Source organism: Nicotiana tomentosiformis, chromosome 1 (genome assembly GCF_000390325.3).
Source record: "Nicotiana tomentosiformis chromosome 1, ASM39032v3, whole genome shotgun sequence".
Taxonomy (NCBI): domain Eukaryota; kingdom Viridiplantae; phylum Streptophyta; class Magnoliopsida; order Solanales; family Solanaceae; genus Nicotiana; species Nicotiana tomentosiformis.
In genome coordinates, this window is record NC_090812.1 from 21,256,685 (window position 1) to 21,273,517 (window position 16,833).

The 16,833-nt window shown below is 35.8% G+C and overlaps 1 protein-coding gene and 1 long non-coding RNA gene across 4 annotated transcripts; one reads left to right on the plus strand and one right to left on the minus strand.

The window, feature by feature from the left end:
* The first annotated feature begins 1,908 nt into the window (after positions 1–1,908).
* Positions 1,909–5,892, plus strand: LOC104105858 (uncharacterized). The gene is made up of 4 exons (XM_009614267.4): positions 1,909–2,175; positions 3,932–4,014; positions 4,134–4,332; positions 4,611–5,892. The coding sequence occupies exons 1-4, from the start codon at positions 2,005–2,007 to the stop codon at positions 4,653–4,655; spliced, it is 498 nt and encodes a 165-aa protein (XP_009612562.1). The 5' UTR covers positions 1,909–2,004; the 3' UTR covers positions 4,656–5,892.
* A 1,588-nt stretch (positions 5,893–7,480) lies between these two features.
* Positions 7,481–10,142, minus strand: LOC104105856 (uncharacterized). Of its 3 annotated transcripts, none has more exons than XR_011409100.1 (2): positions 9,022–10,142; positions 7,481–8,487 (listed from the first exon to the last, which is right to left on the minus strand). It is a non-coding gene; the product is annotated as an uncharacterized lncRNA (long non-coding RNA). The 3 variants fall into 3 exon arrangements; XR_011409099.1 differs by having other exon boundaries at positions 7,481–8,492; XR_011409098.1 differs by having other exon boundaries at positions 7,481–8,492; positions 8,781–10,142.
* Between the last annotated feature and the right edge of the window lie 6,691 nt (positions 10,143–16,833).

The window sequence follows — 16,833 nt, forward strand, 5'->3', positions numbered from 1 at the left end:
TTATTAAATAATGAATAACGCAATAATGACAAGTAACATTGAGCAAAAAAGAGAAAAGATATTTATATTTTTTAAGGAAATAATAAATTATATATATTAGAAATTACTTATCCTAAAATATATTCTATTTTAAATTGAGAAGTTACCAACACGTAATATAACTCCACACACGCGTTTGTGTAAAAAATATCAAACCTAATTAAGATATAGTTATTTGCTCATTACTATTTGATCATAGGTTATTGGTTACGAAGTTTGAAGAAACGACACAAGGTAGCCATTCTAAAGGGTTGCTATTTAGGAATTAGTCACTGCGTCCTGAATTTCAGTTTTTCAGTTCAAATTTTCAGGATAAATATGTCCTAAATTGTCCTAAAGCTGAGATTTTTAGTTTAAAATTTCAGGACAAAATAAGTATTTGCTAATCTTTAAATAGCATCCCTAAAAATGGTGCTATAAATATTTGACTATATTTTTGGGGTGAAAATCATTTACACCCTCCAACTTTGCTCTAAAAATCACATCCCCCCCCCCCCCTCCCCAACTTTGAACAATAGTCATTCTCCCACTCTCATCCTATGCAATATCAATTTTACCTTTGACATTTTTAATTCTCCATCTATATAATACCTTTTAATATTATATAGAATATTTTATTTTTTAATCTAGACATTACCTATAGTTTAAATAATTTTATATCTTAGTATGGATTTTTAATTAAGTTTATTAACATTATAAATAAAATATTCTTTTAATAATTTTATTACAAAATCTAACGCTATTTTTTATAATTTTTATTTAAATATTACATACATTAAGTATGTATATTTGAGTGTGTGCATACACATATATTTAAGTTTCGCTCTCTCTCTTATTCTCTATCATCTACATGGATAAATGAGTTTTGATCGTCGTTAATAAAATAATATTTAAATTATAATTTAGAATGCATTTACAATATAAATAGATAATTTTTTAGAATTCTGTTATAAAATTTATTTCTATTTTTATTTCATTAGTGGTGACTTAAACTCATTTATCTATATAGAATTCTATTATAAATTTATCTCTAATTTTATTCATTATCTTTGTATTACTTGCATTCAAATATTTATAAAGTTTTTACTCCCTTTTATTGTCACTTTATAAATATATATTAGAGCTTCAATTACTAATAATAAAGTTAAATTTTTTTTTCTGGCCATTTATTTCACTATAGAACATATTACTTAATTCCTATATTTCACTATTTCTCACTCTTCTTTTTTCATCTTAGGAATAATTTTTCTTTTGTTATATAAATTTTAAAAAATGAAAAAACAATATCATGATTTTCAAAAAGTAAAAAAGAAAAAAGAGAGAGAGAAAAAGGTTGATATGTAAGGGTAACATAGGTATTAAAAAAGTCAATGAACATAAAAGGAGGAGAATGACTATTGTTCAATATTGAGTGGGAGTTTAATTTTTAAAGCAAAGTTGAGATGTATAAATGATTTTCACCCATATTTTTGTGGAATGCTGTAATTTATGTATAGTACGTAATTTATTTTATTTAGAACACCGTGAATATATTATTTCACGCTTTGATTGATATAATTGGGTAACTCTAAATAGGTTTATCAGAAAGGAGTATTACATTAAACTTTTATATTAAAAGTTATTTTTAATATCTCATAAATTAAGTATTATAGACAATTTTCTACAGATACTGTTTAATGAAAAAATTTGCTACGATTAATTTCCTTACTATTGATACTATAATAGGGAGATTGTGAGTTAGGATTGGGATAATTTTTAAAAGTTTATATTAGAAATAGAGGTAAATTTGGTTCGCATAATTTGACATGAATAATAAACGATAAATATTCATAATATTCAAAAGTAAAGGTGGTGAGTTTGGCACTTTAACTAGGTTTTACCGAACCAAAATACTCACCTACTATTATCGCGGTCTTCTTCGCAAAATCTCTCACATACTCTCCCGCATTCGCGACTCCAACAACTATGGGGACTCCAACAACTATGGCAGCTTCAAAGTTCTTTGATCTTAAGAAAAATCTTAACAGAATATCAGCTGTTTTAAAAGAATTGGAGACAACATTTAGCAGTCTACGGGAAGAAGACTCTAAGTTACAAAGGGAGGCTAGCCTTCCATTGAAAATTGCAATCGCTATGGTAACACTATTGTTTGTGATAAACGGCGTGTTGATTGTCTTAATTGCATGCAGAAAACTAGGGTGCACTGTTTTTTATTTTACTCTGATTGCTGTGTTAGTTGAGATTGTTGTATCACTTATCTGTGGTTGGTTTTGCTAATGGGGAAATTAACAAGGTGAAAAAAGGCGTAGAAGAGTTAACTAGGCTGATAAAGTTTCTCCAACAAGATATCAGCTTGTTGATGTTTGATATATCTATGCAACTACCAGTTAAGACTCAAAAGACTAAAGGTTTTATGCGCAAAGATGAGCAACTGAAGGTTGAATTGGAACGACGGAGGGACAAGAGTAGGCGGATAGTGGATGAAGATACGGTGAAGAAATCGGAGAAGATCTTGACAGACATACAAATCATGGAGAGTAGCTCGACTCAAATGCCGTCTAGTGATGTGTATACTAGATGGTATACAAAATTACTCATATTCATACCCTTTACTATTATTGTGGCTGGTGCCTTCTTGTCAGCTACCTCTTACCTGATATTCTGCAAGCAGAGTCACTCAGATGAATAGCGGATGAAGACCATGTTTGTGGTAGTTAGTACACCATCTTTGTGTTAGTTTGTGGTAGTTAGTACACCATCTTTGTGGTAGTTTGTGGTAGTTAGTACCTGTAGTGACTAGCTTTGTTGTAGTTATCAATTTTTTTCTTTCAAGTTGATTTCAAATATGTATCTTGTTTCATGTAGTAAAATGACTCTAATTTGGTTGAAGTTACTTGTTTATTGGCAGAGCTTCTTAATTATCTTATTTCTGAGACATTTACTTTTTTTTGGCTTATTAAATCAACTTTACACTTTACCCACAATTCAGTTTGCATTTCTATAGTAAAAGCACTGTTTTGGGGTTCAAGAAAAAGCGTGAAGCCTGCTGAGAAGGTTCGGGGAATTCACTTTATAAGGTGCAAACTCATAGGTATTTTTTGGGTTCGTTTTGTGGTAGTTGAAAGTCGAAACCACACTAATATTATCAAAGCAATCAAGAATACAACGTAAGGAGAAACCGGTACTTATGTAGTGTTCTTTTTGAAAGTTATGGGCAATTACAGTGATAGGTTCTTGTGATATCACTTCAAATGTGATGAGATTTTTCTTTTGTTTTAGGGGGGGCGCAGGGACTTCTGAAAAGATATCCATTTATGTGGTTTTTTCGATCTCAAAGGTGTCGCTAGATGAGTGGGATTCGTGCAGTCTTGATGCCACAGGTCGCCATTAGTTTAATCCCTTTCTCTCACACGGTTTTCTGTGGAGCTTAGAAGAGTGTGGCTCTGCTGTGGAGGTTATCAACTATCACCTTGACGACTTCTACTTGAAAGCTTTAATGGATAGTTTTTGCAGGGTAGAGAGCAGTACACTTGACATTGTTTCTCGTTTCACTCTTTGTCTCTCTGTTTGTTTTTACTGGTATTTATTTATCTTAAAAAGCTGTTTCTGCCTGCCTTGCCTATGTCAATAGTACCAATTGTAGCAACAATTCTGTATTTTGCTTATTTGTTCTCTTTTGTTATTAGCCGTTAATCAGTTACATTCTTTCCATATCTTATAAAAAACTGTTGGAATAGCTGCGATACTAACTCTCATTCAGTCATCTCTTGAAAGTAACTGGGCAGCTATCTAATTAAGTGTCTTTTCTATCTTCATGATCATCAATTTATTGCTGCCTCTGTCATTGTTATGACCTCTTTCTGATGGAAGAAAAGCTTGTGTCCTCTCTCAGGGAACTGGCTGGATGCCACACAACATCATTGCTAAGGATGAAAATAATAATATTTTAGGTGTTGTTCCCCTCTATCTCAAAAGGTTCAACATCTGCCATGCTATTTGTGGACCATGCTTTTAATTTGTTTCCTTTATTGGACAATATCTCGACTTTTTTCTGATGACATGCTTGGCTAACTACTTCTGATCCAAATTCGCAGCCATTCTTATGGTGAATACGCGTTCGGTCAATCTTGGGCAAATGCCTACTACAGTTATGGTTGGAGCTATTATTCAAAGCTGCAATGCTCGGTGCCTTTCACTCCAGTTACTGGCCCGAGGATCTTGGTCCATAACACGTCACATAAAGATCAAGTTTTTGACATCCTGGTCTCTGCTATGAAGGATTTGGGAGTCAAGGTATACTTTTCTTCATGTCCGAAACACTTAATAATACTTTGAATTTGTAAATACTTTTTTAAACTCGTCCAGTTGTAAACTATGTCTGACTCTTTCAATTGTTTTAGTTCTTGCTCATTGGGTATGGATATCCTACATATTTAAACCAATATTTTTGTTATCCTTATTTGACAGAAGGTGTAATTTCTTCCAGAATCATAGTTTGGAATGCCCTATTTAATTTCGTATACCTAAACGTACTCCGTTTTTTCGAATTTTGATAACATTTACCTTGACAGTTTAATCGTTTCATCTCTACATATTACTTTTCCAACTGCAAATGACTGGCACAAGCTGGAGGAGAAAGGTATCCTGTCAAGGATTGGAATGGCTGAAACAGTACTTAGAGAGCCTTGTACTTATTGTTTGTGATCCTTGTATTAATCAACTGCTGCAAGTTGGATGTTGTAGACCACCGTGCTTCGATTTTCAATTCTTCCTCTTTCTCTCCAAGTTTGTTTCTATATATGAAGGGCTTTCTACAAACTTAGTTTATCACCAATATACTATTTAACCTTGATGCCACTGCTCCTTTTTAAATTATAATTGAGCAATTATGTTGACATCTGCAAAAAGCACCCCAAGATCCGGAGGACAGTCATCAGGTGATGATTGGAGATCCGCATTCGATACTCCGCCCAAAATGGGGATGCAGGGTCTAGAAGTCGACGTACACCTAGCCGGCTGCCACCTATACCTCCTGGTTCTGGATATGGACCGTAGGCATTTGATTCATATTCTTGACAGCTGAGGAGGTTTTGGTTCCAGCTGTCTTCTTGGACTCTTGTTGTGCTCGGATTTTGCGAGATCTTTGTATACATAGCTTTCACATTTTTAGGTAAATTTTAGCTATTGGTCCAGCGGCCTCTCTTCCCAACAAAGAAAGTTCTCCAGTTGCTGCTTGATCCTAACTACATATATGTTTCAAAGTTGGGAATTTCAGTATAATTTTCATGTATAATCCTGTTGGGTGGGTGGGTATCTCTAGTGCTGGCTGAGCTTTAGCTGGGCTTACATTTTCAACAAGATTGCTTAGGAAAGTTGGTGAAACAATTCTGCTATAGATAATACCTTGATTTATAATCGAATTTGATTCTATCAGATTGCAGTTACATCCTTAGGTTTGACCTTTAGCTTTAAACTTTCCACACCTTTATCCAGCAATGTTGATCAAACTTCAGTATATACATTTTGAAGTGAAACTTTTTTGTCCCAGTTCTATATTTGATTCCTTATATTCTTCAGGATATATTTTTCCACACCTTAATCTTATTGCAGGAGATATCTTGTATGGACGACTATGTGGACGTCTCCCAGTAGTCTACTATGTCAATTTGCATTTTGAAGCATGCTATTACCAGGCATTTTGAACCATCAATTAGCTAGTTGTGTAGTGTAGAATGTCAGCTTGATTACAATATTATTTGCAGAAACTCGTATGTTTCAAGATTTAGCTTGCAGTATTGTATATTCGGTCCTCGTGATCATTCCATGTATTCAGTTAGAGTTCGTGACTCAGTATTACCAGTCTTGGGAGGTTGTACATTCATATTTGTTCCACTGTTAGTTTTGGTTACTTATTTAATTAAAAACAAATGGCTCCAAAAATGTAATTGAAATCGGCTTACCTAATCTTAGAGACTAGGTGTCATCACGACGTGGTGGGATTTTTGGGTCGTGACAATTGTGGTATGCTTGATTTGAATATTATATATTAGAATATTATGATATACCGTTTTGAATATTTTATCTAATATTTTATTTTTGGTTTGGATACTATGTTCTAAATTAGAATATTGATCCAATTAAAACTTACGAAAATACTAAGATTTAATATAATAATATTTGCAGGGATAGGTGAATTTGATCCGTGTTGCTAAAATCCTCATCTGAAAGCTTCTTTCCGCCATTGTTGTCACCAACCTTTCGTCTTTTCAGACTTGGAACCCTCATTTTTACCATGTCATATTTTTTTTTCTACTAACATTAATGCCGTCATCCTTTTTGGATGCTCGAACTTTAGAATTTTGAGATCGTATTTTCACAAATCTAACATTATCATTTCTTTTGGAAGCCGATTCATAGATTGCATGTGGAGTTTTTTCCAATAATTTTAATTCTCCCGATTGAATTTCAATGGGAAAAGAAACTTTATCGCCTTTTTCGAGTATTTTTTCAGTGCTATGGAAAGCCAATTTTCTCTTCATCCTTTCCTTCACTTTTTGATTGCTAATTGCTTGAGAGGGAAATCTTGAAAGAAGAGATTGTGTGGGTATACGGCCTTTTCCCTCCTTTTTGGGGTGTTTTATTCCAATTAAATGTTGATTGAAGATATCTTAAAAGAATATGGGGGAGATAATCTAATCCCTTAAAAGGTAGGATATGTTTAATGACATATAATGATATTAAAGATTTAAGAAGTAAATAAAGTTTTATAAAGTAGGTATAAAATATAAAAAAGAAATATTTTAAAAGTATGTGGAGTTAACCGGTGTTTTTAATGGGTAAACCACGTAAATTATTCTTTTCTTTTTGTAGACAAAACCTGTTAGTATTAACATTATCAAACATATCAAGAATACAACGTACAGATATACCAGTATCTATGTAGTGTTCCTTTTGGAAGTTATGGTAGTTACACTTACAGCAGTGTGGTCCTAACAAGGGGATTTAAAAAAATGCAAACTTGTACCGTGAGTGAATACGCTTAATTATCAAGGGGATTCAACAATTTATATCAAAAAAATTGTTTTAATACTTTTTGCACAGTGTAATTTCTCACATAGCCCATAGGGGATTCAATTGAACCCCCTTTCACACTGGAACTCAATAGTGACACTTTCTCGTGATGTTAATTCAAATGTAGTTGGATTTCTCTTTTGTTTAGGGGAAGGAACTTTTGAAAAGATATCCATTTCTGTGGTTTCCTCAATCTCAACAGTTTCACAGAGGGGTGGGATTCCTGCAGTCTGGACTCCACAGGACCTCAACAGTTTAATCCCTTTCTGTCACTCGGTTTCCTTTCAAGCTTAGAGGAGTCTGGCTCTGCCGTGGAGGTAAAAAATTACTATAACTTTGACAATTTATACCAAAAAAATTGTTTTAATACTTTTTGGGGGTAATTATGAATATTGATTACCATTCTTTCAATATCTGCCAATACTATTGTTGGGACAGCTGTGATGCTAACTCTCATTCACCAATCCATGAACAATCCAACACCCTCTTTAAGCAGACGGCGTCTTTCCTTGTCGATACACCCCAGTTTACATCATGTTCATCCCCCTCTGTCTGCGCTGTGCTTGTGTAATAAATCATTGATATATGATTTAGTTATCACCATTATCATCTCTAAAGGTTCTTTCCAACTCACGATTTCGTAAATCCCATTTAGCCTAAACAAAAAGAAGTGTTCAAGTCATAGCTGCCTAATTCAGCTTAGATCTTGTAAAACATAGTAATTTTTCTTGCTTTCGATTTCCCAATGTTGTTGAGATATTTCCCCCACTTCAACATATAAAGTCTAGTGGAGAGGAAGGAAAAGTGGCATATTTAGCTGGTTGGCAATTTTGGGGGTTTATTTAACTCAAGACAAACAACAACATACACAGTGTATTCTCACAAGTGAGGTCTGGGGAGGGTGGGGTGTACGCATACCTTAACCCTACCTTTTGAGAGGTTGAGAGGTTGTTTCCGATAAGACCCTCAGCTCAAGAAAAACGTTTTCAAAACAGGTTTGAAAAATACAAGAGTAAAAAAGTATTGACAGCAAAATAGTAAAGATAACCAAAGTAAAAGAACAACAATAGTAATGAATCTGGAGAATAAGATAACAATAGAATAATAACAATAATACTGAAAAAGAGATTGGAATGCTTTATTCTTGTAATGTAGCAATGTCGTATTTGAACTCCTCCATCAAATAATTCTTGTTAAAAAGTAGCTCATCTGAAGTATTGAAGGAAACAGTATGCACTTGTGAAATGCAAAGCATTATATAGTCATGCTTCATAGAACTTACAGAAAAGTGGTTTGCCAAAACTGGTGTATCTTCACATATCCTAGGAAATCTCTGCCAGCGCAGAAATTCACCTTTGAAGCTTCTTCCTATGCTTCCTGCACTGAATTTTTTTCCTTTTATACAACACATATCAAATAATTCAGTTGAAATAGCTGGAACAGATTAGCAATATATCACAAATCTTCTTCATCAGCGTGCAGACATGTACGGTAACTAACCCCTTTTACAGTGAATAGGGAAAAGAAATTCTTGCTGATCCATCAAATGATATGAAATCATTAACATTCTAATGGGAGCAGAGTACAGTGTACCAGTAACATGAAAATGTACTATAATTTTGTACAGAGAATGGATCATCACGCAAGCATGACGAACAACAACAACATACCCAATGTAATCCCACAAGTGACAAGTGGGGTCTGAGAAGGGTAGTGTGTATGCAGATCTACCCCTATCTTGTGTAGGCAGGTTGTTTCCAATAGACCCTCGGCTCAAGGAGCAAGCAAGCATGACGAAAATGTTAATATTTAAGATAGCAACAGTAGGTGCAGCAAATTTGTATTTTGAAAGGATTGTGATACTACAGCAATATCTCTTGACAAAAAAATGTTCAATATCTTGTGCCATACCCCTATACCACCAATAGAAACTCGTTGGCATGATGAGTAGATCCTTTTTATGAAAGGATTGATAAACAGACCATCCTTCACTTTGGCTTTTTCTTCTTGTAGAAATCTCCATAGCCGGAAACCTAGAGGAGCCAGAGAAACCATTCTTTCAGCTTAAGACTGAATTCTGAAAGGGAAATATCATCACAGTTTAACTTGCACTGCCAAGTCAAAGATGAAAGTTTCACTGGGTCAACCTTAACCTCCCCATGCTTGCGACATTCTCCTTCTCCTTCATCAAATCCATCAATCAACATATCTCCTGAAAAAGAAGCAGAATCAGTCATAGTTCAGAATCCAAGAAGCATGGAAATAGACGTTGCTTTATTTAACTCAAGACAATTTAATAAAAAGAGGCATAGCAATCTGCAGGTGCTACTTATGCTTGACAGAGAATGAGAACATAGATCATCTGTTTTTGCATTGTCCTGTAACAAAGATTGCATTCCTGTAACAAAGAACAACTGAGATACGTTTTTCTGCCTTTTGGAGTACACTGGTTACATCTTGTTGCATTGGAGCATTTGGAAGGAGAGGAATCTGAGGCCTTTTGATGGAGTCTCAACTCCAATTCATGCATCAAACACTTATTGAATCTTTTAGCTTGGTGTAACCATTGTAATGTAAATAATGCTCTTATGTTTTTGGATTTTGTAAGCCCCTTGAATTTTAGATAGGGGCGAATGGAGTGTACAGGAGCTCCCTGTTTTTGTATTGCTTTTGCATCGTCCGGATGCTGGTCAATGAAATCTACTTTTTGCCGGACCTAAAAAAGAGTCTAGTGGAGAGTAAGGAAATGAAGAGTGGTTGTTGTAATGAGTGAAAGCAGTCGGAAATAGCAAGCATACTTAGTGAAGTGTTGATTAAGTGTGACAAACTTGAGGTGCTCTAACTTGGCTGGTAATTGGCAACGCTGATTGTATCAAATAGTGGCATAGAAAACTTAATTTCCTAGGGAAATGGTATTCTTAAAAAATAGTTGCAGCAAGATAGTTTAGCTTTTAGGCAGATTAGATTTAATTCGTTAAGAACCACAAAAGTCCAAAAAACTGGATAACACAAAAGAAATTGACGGATTTAAGACTTGCCATAGAAGTGATTTGTTGTCAAGCTCCTGCTTTGGTACATCGTGGCCACGCATTGTCACCAAGTCTAAGAAGATAGCTTTGTTCTCACAACAAATAACAAGAAAACGGCGCCCTTTGGTTGATGGAGCAGGAGAAGTAAAAGTTGAAGTGACATGACCAGCAGCTGCTGGAGAATCGGCAGCAGCAGACTGATTACGCCAGAGTTGCCAAAAGCGTATATCATCATCGTATAACCTAACCTGCTTTACACTTGAACCATGCACCAGAATAGCATACTAAGATTCAACAAAGACATTAAAGAAGATGAAAAAATAAGGAAGTCCAAGGTAAGGATCAATTATGGCTTCTATAGGTTTCCCTCTAGGCTCTGCACACAACATTGACATTAAAACCATCTTTGATTTTCCATAGAAAACCTGCATTATAGTCCTATAAGCTGGTCCTCTTATATTCTTTAACACCTATCTCATTTACTCTCTTCAGGCACGGCTCCTTTGCTCTTCACTATCTCCAATAACTCTTCCTCGCTGCCTTCACCAGCCCTTCATAACTACCCAAACAAGTAGCTGCATTAGGTTTCATTCCCCTTTTCTCGACTATCTCCAACACATACTTCCTCGATGTACTTCGTATAACATCTGGAATCAAAACACTACGCGTATACGCATTAGGACGCACCCCATTTGCCAGCATCCGCAGGTACACCTTGTGAGCCTCCTTGGGCTGTCCCCGCATTGGAGTATGCCTCGATTACCACCGTGTGAGCTACCACATCGGGCATCTGGTTCTTGTCCTTGATCTGAGAGAATAGCTCCAACGCCTCGTGGGTCAACCCGTCCTTTTCAAAATCCGTTGAAGAACGAACATCTTCACTGCATTGTTGATTAGCCCATCTAACCTTATCTTCCGAGACACTTCTTGCTAGTTCGTTGGGTCATCGGGTTCCTTATGGTGGTGGTAATTTGGATTTGTCTATCTGTTTATTTGACGATTTCGTTACCTCTTTTGTGTCCGCTTCAGAATCAGAGTCTTCTGAATCAGATAACGAGAAATTGACTAATGTGTTGCGCTTCGGAGGAGCTGGAGTTGTATTCGAAATGGGTGTTTCAGGGGTGGTGGAAAATGGTGTGCTTCTGAATGAGCTAATTGCGGAAACTGAAAAAGAGGACACTGTTTCTGGGATTTGGATTGGGAAAGAGGAGTAGTGGAAACGAAGGGTGTAAGGGTAAACTAGACGGCGAAGTAGTGAATAGGATGACGGCGGAGAGACGGTGAGCCACCGAGTAATGGTTATTCCGGCCATCGGCGGTGTGACGGGGTACAACGGGAAACGTGAGGATAGCAGCAGCGAAGAGTCTAGAAGTTGGAATGCGTTAACGCTTTTTCCCGCTCTTAAGACATGAGATTGGGCTATTTTGGGCCCAAAAGAAATTTGTAGGACTCTCAGTGAATGACCTCAGATTATTAACTGTTTTAATAAATGATCCTCCTTTTATTCTTCTCTTTCTTGTAATCAATGGATCTTTTAGATCACAGTATAAAGATGCTTTTTAGCAAACTTAAAATCTCATGAGAAAATATTAGATCACGATCTAAAATTTTATATGTTATTGAAAATGTTAGATTGGATTTTAGCGTTATTTGAAAATAATTATTTTCCAAGGGTTATATTTGCACAATTTTTAAAATAGGGACAAAATCTACACACTACCTAAAAAGGGATATTTGCGTAATCAACCGATTATTTTTTCGCAATTTGCACAAAAGTGAGAGTGTTGCTCTTTAACATATTGGCACAAAATTAAATCATTTTTACGTAATGAAAGTCATTACATATAAAATGAAAGTGGTAAAATCTGCATGAAGAATATGAAAAAAAATTGCAGCAATAAGAGTTCAACATTCTCTGCCTATATGAGTTTGCTTATATTGGCGGTCTCAAGTTCAAAAAAAAAAAGAAATGTCATGTTAGGTTGATATTCATCGTAAAACTTGTCGTGTTATGATGAATCCTCAGGAAATGACTACTTTGGAATTGAGGAGGCGTAGTAATTATTATTGCAGTAAAAATCTAACGATAAATTGAAACGTGAGGACCATTAGAAAGCATTCAACCAAAACTTATAACGCAACTAATTACATTCATTCGTTTACTAGATGATCCGTGTTGTGCACGGGCTATGCCTAACAAACACTGCAAAAGAGGTCTGACATTGAGAAAACTAATTTCATATTTGTTTTAGTTGCTTGCAAAGATTATCCAAAAAAAAAAAAAAAGTAATACCATCAAGGTGACTAAATTTTAACATATTACACTCCATATTATGTATATTTATTTGCGGAACAAAATTTTGCAATTCCATTTTTGAGCTTGCTTCCATGAAAATGAGAAAGACAAAAACTATGAGATTATTCATGTCTATGTTAGTGGTCCATTAATACAAAAGTTTAAGTTGATACTAGAATTGAATAAAATCAAGATTTTAACTACTGCAATTTGACAACACATACTTTCTTCTTGGTATCCACTGAAAGGAAAAATAAAATCAAGTATTAAAATTAGAACATGGGATAACAAGCTGAATCTTGGTTGATCAATGCAAAGCAAAAGAGAAAGGAATATCCTTCTGTAATTTCATTTCAAAAAGTCAACCAAAATAGGAATCCAGAGAACTAAAAGTCCATTTTCTAAAAAGAAATGGGAGAATCTTAGGATGATAGTGCATCGTTGGGTTGTGCGTATTATTAATACTGTGCTGGAAATTTTGAATAGTTAACCCAACCAAAATACGCACAATGTTTCAATTACATAGCCATATTCAAGCCAGAAAAGGACAAAAAATAACATTCTTAGTGCCATGAAAAGTTTATACAGGAACCGTGAAGGGCTGAAATATAACAGAATGTTAATGTTCTTCTCATTCCTAAAAGTAGTAAAGCAATGGCAGTTCGCTTCCACTGCAAAGCAAAAGTTTAATGTTGAATGACATTTATTCCATTCTTACAAACAACATGGAACTTGATTGGCAGTTGTGCAGTCAAAGCCGCAAGAGCAGGAGGAAAGCTGAAAAGTTTACTATGCTTTTTCCTTCTCCACCCAGCAAAGTTAAGTGTTAGTTAAAATAGTTCATGTTTAATCTTTGGTGAGGTGGATCCAGAAAATGGGTGGTTCTAGTTATAATCCCGAAACAATTCGTGTATATAATTTACAGAAATATGAAATCAAAGCAGGTGATAAAGTAGCTGGAAGACACGAAAATAAAGGTATCATTTCCAAAATTTTGCCTAGACAAGATATGCATTTATTTACAAGATGGAAGATCAATTGATATAGTCTTTAACCCATTAGGAATACCTTCACGAATGTAAGTTTGGGGGTGTGGACACACTTGCGCGAATTAGGGTAACAACTACAAGAGAGAAATCGAAAGGAAACTCTACTCGACCAGGGATGGACGTAAACTTGTAAGCTACCGAAGGTAGAGATAATCGTTCAGATTTTATTGTGAAAGAAAAAAGCTGCCCCACCACCCATACTACCTACCTAACCCTTCGCGCCAAGGGACCATAGATCAGAAAGCGCCTTCTAAACCATCTCATTCAACCAAAAGAGAAGGGAAGGGGCCTAGAACTATACCCGGGGCCACTCCCCTAGACGAATTTCTTATGTCATTAGAAAAATTAGAAGGGTAAGCACAAACCAACATCACATATAATGTCACCCTACAAGTCCAAACATCTGTCATCTTCACCTCAACATAATAACATATACATGATGAGGTTTAGGTCAAAAGAAATGCATTAATTGAAGCGTCTTCCAAAGATCATCAGTATACTTTTATGTAATATTTATTTGTTTGATAAGAGTTCTAATACAATATAGACTGGAGTTCCTACTGAGGATTTGGGTTGAAAATGCAAAACTACAGAATAAAACAATGAAATACACCGGTCAGAAACTGAACTGAAAAAGAAACCAATCCCAACACATGTCATATAGTTTGGTTCATTGCATTTTTTATAAGACTAGTCTCTCGACACGTGTATATCAAGTCAATTATACATTAAAGTATATAGTAAAAGTTCTGGTAAATAATCAATGGATCTATCATATACACTGATAGAATACGAGGGTCCACCAGACTATATAAGAGAACCAGTTTCCTAAGATCACACACACATGACAGTAAGTAAATGACATTGAGAGTTTTTACGTGGAAAATTCCCAACTCACGGGATTAAAAATCACGACCTACCCTTGTAAGATTTTAACTTCACTACTGAGCAAACTTTTAGATTACAACTTATTGTAACCTAGGAATTAACTTCTTAATCCTTCACTAACTTGTAACGATCCTATTACAAGCCACTTCGTAATACCTCTATTACAAAGACTTTACAACTTGACTAACTCTAGTCAAGGCACAAACGCAAGGGTTTATGATTTACAAAGAGTTTCCTATAAGATGCTTCTAAGTAAGCTAAGTAGGAATTACAAGTAAGAACTTTGACAAAGTTACAACTCAACTAAGGACACATAATAACTTGATATGGGGAACTTGTTCGTAGAAATGATGTTCTTTGTTCTTGATGCACTTGAGAATCGTTTGTTCGATGATCAATCACTGTGGGAGTGCTTGAGTAAATTCTCTAAGTATTCAAGTGATGTTTTGTCTTTGGTTTAATGTTAATATAACATTAATGACATCACTTGAATGATGTAAGCAACTTGGGTACAAGATCCTTCCCAATAGAGTTGACTGTTGCATTGTGTTGTAATGTTGCGTATGCAGACAGTCACTATCCAGCTGTTGGAGAGTTGACTGGTACGATCACCAAGGGAATTGATGTCCATCTGTTCCCCTTGTTGATTCTTAATCTTCTGAAAGACTGAGGAATATCTCCAGCTTTAGTCTGGTTATTTCCATATGCTTGAGAATGTGTACCAGATGTGTATCGGGTTCCTTATCTGGTTCTTGACATTAAATTTGTTAGATCATCAAAACATAAAACAAGGTACTTATAACCTATCAATTTTCCCCTTTTGATGATGACAAATTTATAATTGAAAATTTTACAAAGAACTAGAAATGGAAACTCTTATCCCTTGAATTCCCCCTGAATTTGTATTCCCCCTCAATCAATGCACATCATTTATTCAATTATGTAAATCTTCCCCCTTTTAGCATCATAAAAAGAAGAAAACCAAACAAAAGCAAAAAGAAGTCCAGTGTGGTTAACTCATGCCACATGTGTGCACACAAACATGATAGAAAACAGAGACATAAGAGTAATATATACACAGCAAAAAGAGAAAAGCTTTCATTAAACAATTTGGATTTTACAACAGGAGTAGTTTCAATGTTGCCAGCAACCATCCACAATTCAAAACAAAAAAAAACAAGTACCAACCACAAAACATCATCAGAAAAAGTCATAAGAAACAAACTTAAAACTGGACACTGGAGGGGACACTGTTTAGGGAGCACTGGAGGAAGGGGGCAAGGGTTTTGAGGACTAGATCCATTCGGGCATTCACCGACATTTGCTCATTGAGCAGTCGTTCTTTCAGGTCCTCCACTTGTTTCTTGAGCTCAGCATTCTCCTTAGTCAGACGGGCAACCTCTGAGCTTTGAGAACTATTGAAACCAGGTGCCTCCTGAAGCTGACTGAGCTGACCCTCAAGAATAACATTCCTTGCTTTTAACTTCCTGATCTCCTCTGTAGCACTGTTCCGAGCGTTGATTAGCTGAGAGATGGTAGAAGTGCTTCCAACTCCTCCAACCTTATCAATGCACTCACATTCTTCGAGAGTGGTCTTGGAGAAAGTTTGCTTCCTAGTGCCCACTTTAGCTTGTCCCAGAGGGACCTTCTAGAATTCAAAAACCTTGGTGAGAAGGAACCCATAAGGCAGCACATGGTTACCATCTTTGAACTCTGCCACTTTTTACATGTGTTCAATCATAATCCCAGGCAGGTTAATGGTAGTGAAGCCATTGAACACTTCTATGAGAACCAGGTCGGCTTTGGAGGTAATGGATCTCCTCTCAGCACGGGGAAGCAACACTTTGTTCACCATCTCAAACATCAATTGGTACACTGTAAGGAGAGCCTTCTTGTGCACTTATTGCCTTATCCTTAACAATAGCATTTCTGAAATTGGAAGATCAGGATCCTTGGATTGATGACAACCCTTCAGCAGGCACACCCAGAATCGACCCCAACAAAGCTAATTCTATCACAATGTCAACCCCATTCACCAGTACACAGATGTGACCATCCTCAACTTTGAAGAAGTCGGCATAGAAGCTCCGTACTTCCTCCTCATACACTTTTGTAGTATTACTTGTAAACAAGTGTGTCCATTGTTGGAATTCACAAATTTCAACCAATTGCCGCATCCCGGCCAGCTCCAAAATGTTAGAGGCAAATATGGCGGCCCCATAGTACCTTCCGATTCATCAATTTTTCTTTCCCATCACTCTGGGACTCGTTAACCTTTGCTTTCTTGGAGGAATCGAGTTCCTTATTGACATCAACTTTTCTTTTCATAGACTTGCGATCAAATTTTCCCTTCTCAACGGACCTTGCAGGCACTATTTTCTTAGACACATGTTCACCAGAATCTTCCACCATCTTATTAATAGATTTTCCACCACTTTCTTCCACTATATTGTCACCAGAT

Excerpts from the sequence above, each read along its gene's own strand:
- LOC104105858 (XM_009614267.4), top strand. The coding sequence starts at position 2,005 with ATGGGGACTCCAACAACTATGGCAGCTTCAAAGTTCTTTGATCTTAAG. Across the intron at positions 4,015-4,133 it reads GTTCCCCTCTATCTCAAAAG|CCATTCTTATGGTGAATACG; the intron begins GTTCAACATCTG and ends CCAAATTCGCAG. Across the intron at positions 4,333-4,610 it reads TGAAGGATTTGGGAGTCAAG|TTTAATCGTTTCATCTCTAC; the intron begins GTATACTTTTCT and ends TTACCTTGACAG.